At 38.4% G+C, this 7590-nt stretch overlaps 1 protein-coding gene across 1 annotated transcript in view; it reads right to left on the reverse strand.

Annotated features, from left to right (window-relative positions):
- Nucleotides 1-6844: 6844 nt before the first annotated feature.
- Nucleotides 6845-7590, reverse strand: part of LOC119419932 (glutaredoxin domain-containing cysteine-rich protein 2) — an 11787-nt gene continuing 11041 nt past the window's right edge. Inside the window, exon 5 of the mRNA XM_037687302.1 lies at nt 6845-7090. Within this exon, the coding sequence (XP_037543230.1) occupies nt 6917-7090 (174 nt within the window). The 3' untranslated portion in view covers nt 6845-6916. The remainder of the gene's footprint in view (nt 7091-7590) is intronic.

A 7590-nucleotide genomic window follows, 5' to 3' on the forward strand; every position in this document is an offset into this window, starting at 1 on the left:
AGTTGAGTTTGGAGTCGAGTCCAGTCGGGTGGAGAGTTTGCAGAGGCCCAGTCGCTTCAGGCTCCGGCTTCAGTCGTTGCAGCTCCAGTGCTGGGAAACAGGAAAATCCTGACATGACCACAGAGCTCTTCCGAGTCTTATGGGATTATGACATCTTCCACCTCTGAGTGGAACTCTGATGGACTCCACTCATGTGAAGTCCACTCGTGAGGTGAACTTGTGTCAAACAAGTACCGTCACTACTTCGGACGGTTCACAGCTGTTCCTGCGGAGACGCTGAAAGGGTGCGTTAAATGGAACTTCGTACCAGGGAGACATCTCCAGGTAAAAGAGTTGATTTATACCACCTAAGTGTACTGGGGGAAGAAGCTGGGAACTCACCGGAGAGTGCCGTTCTGTTGCCGACACAAACATTTCCCTCATCCATCTTTTTCTCTCTAAACTTCATCTTTCCATCTTTAAACTCTCCTATCTGCTAGAAATCATTCCAGATATTTTAGAAATGTCTGTGTAAAGTTTTCAACCATCGCCGTATGGTTAATCAAAATTGTACAGCTTGCTAAATTAAGCCATGTTGTTATTTTTCATATTTTTGCCAAGTTAATGTAAATGTGTGATGTGTTAAACTTTGATTCTGTTAATAAATGACCCACTGTCGTTGGTGAGTCAAAGATAATTAACGTTTCCGTCCACATTTTATTAAATTCAATGCACATTATATACAGTCCAGAAAAATGAAAGAATCCGTTTAATTTATGAATATATCTCATGCATATGTTCATTCAACAAGAGGATGCTGAGGGTTGTCTATAATGTTATTCATTTTATGAAGAATCCTTTTTTGTGCAATCATCTCCAAAGGTTCTAGAGGAGTCCCCAGAACTGAGCCAGCCTTCTTTATGAACTTGTCGATCTTTTTTAAGTCACTTGCTCTGGTGCTGCTCTCCCAGCAGATGATGGCAGAAGAGATGGTGCTCTCTACAACAGACTTATAGAAGATATGCAGCATCGTGCTGCAAATGCTGAAGGACTTCAGCTTCCTCAAGAAGTACAGTCTGCTCTGTCTCTTCTTCTTGTAGACGGCTTCACTGTTGCATTTCCAGTCCAGTCTGTTGTCCAGGTGAACCCCAAGGTATTTATACTTCTCTACCACGTCAACTTCTTCTCCCATGATAGAAATAGAGTTGGACCTGTTCCTGTTTCTCCTGAAATCTAAAATCATCTCTTGTTTTGTTCACATTCAAGATGAGATGATTGTTTCCACACCATGCCACAAAGCGGACCACCAGTTCCCTGTACTCAGCTTCTTGTCCATCTCTGATACACCCGACCACTGCAGAATCATCAGAATATTTCTGCAGATGACAGGAGTCTGTTTTATACTAGAAATCTGAGGTGTACAGAGTGAAAAGGAATGGTGAGAGTACAGTCCCCTGTGGTGCTCCTGAGCTACTGACCACCTGGTTAGACACACAACCCTTCAGTCTCATAAACTGTGGTCTGTTTGTCTTTGATCCAAGTGATTGTTGAGGTGATTGCAATTGTTGAGCATTTTGTAATTTAGTTTATTTATTTATTTAGTTTATTAGATAATTTAATCCTAATCTCTAAAACAAATAGGTGAGCCACCCATTTCACTGTTTACTCACTATTGCATTTCAAAACCACGAGTTTAGAGGCACAGAATTTCGGCGAAAAGGGAGTTCATGATTTTTCATTCATTTAACCTTTATTTAGTCAACCTTTACTTGTACAGGTTAGTCTCATTGAGGCATGAGGACTCATTTTCAAGAGAGACCTTTTTGATTGTTCTGAAATGACAAAGACTGCATGGGATGCACGATAAAAACTGTTGCTAAAATTTCCATGAATATCAAGTTAAACTGGTATTGATCATGTCAGTTCAAAAGTAGGACAGTGGTAATTTAGAGGTGGAAGATGATGAAAGTAGTTGGAAATAGTAGAGGAAATGGCAAAAATACTAATGAGCACAGTTTATTTTTGTAAATACATACATAAATAATGCATGAATGGAATAAATGTAACAGGAGGTACACAAGCCTACCTAACAGCTAATTATTGAAAAATATTTAATACAGAAACTTGGCAGAATAAAAAACCTAACCAGGTGTGTTTTATGAATGAAAATGAAAATATATTTGACTGGATTCTGGATGTAATTCAACTCCTGAATTCATACTCAGCTCAACCTGACTTTTCTGGATGTTTTGGGTTAAAGGGTAATCAACAAAACTGGGGAAAAAAACTCAAATGTTGCATCACTCTAAAACTGTGAAACAAACTGGTAACTTTTTACAAGAGTGTCAAATCACTCATAAAGGTAAACTTCCTGACAAATGAAAAATGTCATTTTAACTTTCTAGTTGATCGGTTTGCTTTTAATCATACATGGACCTTTCACCTACAACAGTGCATGTAGGTGAAGAGCATCAGTCATTGTTGTCATCTGTATACTTTGTTTAAAACAGGCCACTCTTGTAAATGAGTCCTCGAGACTCAATGACACTAACCTGTATAAATAAAGTTTGAATTGAACTTGAATTGTTCACATCAGTACTTAACTGAGCTCAGAGATTATGTGGCAGGATTGTTGGTTTATGGCTGACCACTTTGAACATTTGGGAAAATGTGGATCTTTTGGGGTTTGGATGCACGACTTCTATGGAGTGTACTCAGAATGGTATAAAAGCAGGGAGGAGGCAGTTCTGTGGAGGGTAACACCTTTCTGATAAGGGAAGTCCAAAGACAAACAGCCCGACTGTTTAGACCTGAACAGAATACCTGCTTAAACTTGTCCTCATGAAAATGTCCCAATTTCTAGATGAGAGTAAAAACAAGAGGTAAATGATCTCCTCTGAGCCAAGATCAGATGTCTGAGGCAGCAGTGGACAAAACAAGATCTGGCAACTGGAGTGGAGAACATTACCAAATAAAAGTAATAGATAATATGATGGAGAAAACAACTTTCTGTTTATTTAGTTACACTCAGACATAGCCAGTTGGTGTTCTCTTAAAAAGTTTTCACTGTTTCCACACTGTTTTATATAAAAAATTATAACATTTTACTTTCTAATATAAAAAATAAATAAAGGGTGGGGAAGTGGTACACCACCAACACTGTTTATAGTGGGGATGGTGTGCTGCTGTCTTCAACTTGGGATGTCGTGGGTTGGTGGGCAGAGTACTTCAAAGACCTCCTCAATCCCACCAGCACGTCTTCCATTGAGGAAGTGGAGCCTGGGGACTTTGGGTCGGGCTTTCCATTCTCTGGTGCTGAGGTCACTGGACTCTCCCTTAGAAATAGGGTGAGAAGCTTGGTCACCTGGGAGAGACTCGTAGCAGAGCCGCTGCTTCTCCACATCGAGAGGAGCCAGCTGAGGTGGCTCGGGTATCTAGTTAGGATGCCTCCTGGACGCCTCCCTGATGAGGTGTTCCGACACATCACAGAGGGAGGAGGTCCAGACCCAGGACAGGCTGGAGGGACTATATTTCTCAGCTGGCCTGGGAACGCCTTGGGATTCCCTCGGAGGAGCTGGCCTAAGTGGCTGGGGAGAGGGAAGTCAGGGCCTCAGGCTGCTACCCCTGCAACCCGACCCCGGATAAGCTGAAGAAAATGGATGGATGGATGGAAAAATTTAATATTTTTGTATTTGTATATTTCTACAAATATTTAACCTTTTTACTTCAGTTTCCCAAAGACATTCAAAGTTCATTTGAATGACAAAATGAAGCATTTTTATTTAAACAAAAAAGAAGGTATTGGTTTCCCCATTCTAACGAGATCAGCATTTTGGGAAACAAAAGTTGAGGAGCACTGATGCTTTCTACGAAGGCTTAAAGTCTGATCCCTACACTTGTCTCTTTAATCGGCACAAAATCAATAGCTGGCTGCAGTAACCTGAAGCAAATGAGTTACAGCAAGGTTCTCCAACACGCTTTAATACTTCACTAGTAGAAAAATGTTTTAAGAACTGTTTTGTTCTGTAAAAATGTTTCTCAACTGAAGATAAAAGATCGAGGTTCCTTAGATTTAAATAAAATCTTAGCAGAAAAGTCTGTTTTCAGATTTAATACCTGTGCACCCTATAATATTTCTGCATGAATATTTACTGCTTGAATAATGCCCTCAATCTGCTTTCTGTGCCAGACATTATAAATGAGCATCGCAATCTCAAATACATACCTATAAAGCATTACAAGCTACACAGCAGTAAAAGTCTCTTTTTCGGTTCACAGTTGTTTGCTTTAGCAGCTCCTGTGGTTAAACAACGGGGACTTTGGTAGGAAAAGTCTTATAAATAACTGTTTTATGGCATTTTTAATCAGAGAAGCAGGACTTAAGAAGCTTTTCAATGAGGCTATATGTCTATAATTAAAGGATTTCTTTTATTAGGGATATTTAAAAAAGGTTTGCTTGATTGATTTGGGTGTGAATAATAATAACATGTTTCACCTTCAGTGTAAAATGTCAAACTGGAATGCGGTTTTGGATTTCATTCATGCAGTTTATCCAGAATCCTTATGCAAATGCATGATTGATCCTGCTGTCAGCAACACATGTAATATAACTGACTGCAACAAGTACTCAATGATATTTGAAATATATAATAAAGGTTATTTTGTTGCCTTGTACATGGATACAGTTATTGCGCAAAGACTTGGATGCATCACCATCTGTATTTTGCAGCAGTGATTTTCTATTATGACAAGAAAAACGTTTTTTTTCTTCCTTTCCTCCTGTGAATAGACTAATGCAGCCTTTACCCCTTAGAAAAACTCTCCTTTTTCAGTTTGGTCACTTCAAGGCGACATTATTAACTTGGAGGTCGTCCAACTGATGCAGCAGTTGCTCCTTTACCAGTCCAGTGTGTGCATGTTCTGGCAAGACATCGATGTATCAAATTACCCCGAGAAGCTCAGTGTTTTGTCCATTCATTCTTTTTTTTCTTTTATTTTTATTTCTGTTCAGCGATGCAAGGAGCTGGCACTTATCTCCAGTGGTTAAATGATTTGTTTCAACAAAATTTACTTACGTAGAAAGTACAAATTTAAAAGGACTGTATAAAAATAAAACATGGCAAGTGTCTACCCTAATAACAATCAGGTACAAATTGCAATTGTTATTGAAGTTGGCTGATTTTCAAGGATAAAAAAAACAATGACAAAAAGCAAATTCTTATAGAGTATACAATTAAAAATATAAGTTTTAAATGTTTTAATATTTAAATGAATGTGTAATCCAGATAAGTTAAAAAAAAAAGTACATTTTAGTTCTCATTTTCCAAGACTACCTGTCTCCTTCCTTCATACCTTTAGGTCACTGCAGGACACACACACACACACACACACACACACACAAAATACTTCTTTGACCCAATTCTTCATCACCTTAGTGGAATACTGAGTGAGAATGTTGGTTAGAAAGTTCAAAAGCTCTGCAGTCTTAGCTTAAGTACAGAAGGAACACTTTGCACAGACAGGTCAGGAAATGAAAATATAATTAAAAGCAGCAGAGTGAATTCAAGTTCTTCTCTTACAGGAATTTTATTTATGTTGGGGCTCTTTGTCCAACTTCTCATCAGGCATATAATATCTTTAATGGGATGCAAGGCTACCCAGTACTATAAAGATAAGTAAAAGGAATACATTTTAGACAGCCATTGCAAAAAATAAATAAAATAGAATCCTACAATTCAAAGCAGTTCATTGGTGATAACAGAGCATGTAGAAACATCAGCTGAAATTCAATAATGGTCAATCAGGTCATCTGGACAGTTTCATTTTTGTGGAAAGATGTTTTGCCCGCTATCCAGAGGGCTTCATCAGTCTGAGGAATCCCAAGTAAACTGTATTCCCCACTAAGCAGTGCACTCCAACTGGTTTGCTGATGATAAGATGGTGTATCTGTATATAAATACAAAAATAGGATCATGCTAAGATATTAATATTTGTGTTCTCTCTGTTGAACAAATATGGAAAATTGGAACACAACCAATTGATAAGTATATATATTTAAACTTAAAATGTTTGATTAATATTTACATTCCCTGTTCTGAAAAACGTTATGCTGTTGTGTTAAATGTAAATAAAAACAGAATGCAATAATTTGCAAACGTCATAACTCCATATTTAATTCACAGGTGGATAGAGTCAAAATATAAAATGTTCAAACTAAAAACTCTGAGTTATTTTTAGAGGTACAAATAAAATTTTTGATTTAAAGTCTGTAGAATCTTCCACTGAGAATCATTATTCTGAATTATTTAGACACATATGTTTTGCAGACATGTGAACCTCTGCCCATTTTAACTTTTAAGAGATACAGATTTTCCAAAGTGCTCTTTTATTCATTTCTTTCATCGACCTGTTGCTATTAAACCTGTTGGTTTTTTAGATGGGTTGCAGTCATAAAATTCAAAGTTGCATCATTTTTACAACTAAAAGCAATTTATGTTTTTCTGTTCAAACATTTAATGTTTAAAATATTTTGTTGTGATTAAAATATGTTTGTGAAATTTGCAAACTATTGCATATTGTTACATTTCACGATGCGTTTCAGCTTTTCTGAAATTGGGTTTATACATGAGGACTAGGTTATGTGGAAAAGGTGCACGGATGCAAAATGTGATAAAAACAACAAAAACAAAAGAAAATAATTATGTTTGTGCTATATGAAGCAACGTTCACTGCACACAGTAATTAGATTTTAATGCTGTTGTGTCTGCAGCGCTCCACTGATGGCTTATTATTCAGAGTAGTGCTTCGAAATGTCCCACCAAGAACATTTTGGTTTGAAGCAGTATCTCCACTGAGACGGCCCTGACATCCCTATAGTACATCGGCCACACACTCACGGACTCTCTCTTTGCCAGATATGGGTGGCAGCCAAATGGTGCTATTTACTGGAGCAGGACTGGCACTTCTCCAGACCATGAGGGTAGCAGGCTTGGCAACGCAGATCGCTGATGGACTCATTGAAGCGGTTCGCCAGCATGGACAGCTTGCTGCCATGACACAGAGAGCAGGGAGCGCAGCCCGAACCACCACAATGCTGGCAGCTGCCGGCCTCCTGGAGATAGAAGAAACACATTACAGGAGGGAAGAGAGGAGCTGTGAGGGGAGGCAGGGAGTAAAACAGTGAAGAAATGGTAGGAATGGGGAGACTCACATGAGGAGCACAGAAATGGCTCAGAAAGGGTTACTGACAAGTTCACAGTAAGGACAAAGTCCTCACCTGTAATGATTCTAAATGAGATCATTAGGAAGCTGTGAGCAATGATTTCTGTCTGCTCATCAGACATCAGCCTGTGGTTTGTTACCTTTTTAACTACATACATCTGTCTCTATTATCATATGCAGCCATCATAATCAAACATCACTATGACGTACATTACAACTGTTTTAAGGCTAAAGAAGCTATGACTGCAGGTCATTTTATAATTAACAAATGTTAATTCAGTGAAAGCCCTTTGAGAAATGCAGAAGAAACTTCAAGGTTCTTTATTGTCATTCGCATCACATGTGGCACATGAGGTGGAACGAAATTGTGTACTCAAGGTCCCAGTTACA

This window comes from Nematolebias whitei, chromosome 14 (assembly GCF_014905685.2).
Source record: "Nematolebias whitei isolate Nwh7 chromosome 14, NemWhi1, whole genome shotgun sequence".
NCBI lineage: Eukaryota > Metazoa > Chordata > Actinopteri > Cyprinodontiformes > Rivulidae > Nematolebias > Nematolebias whitei.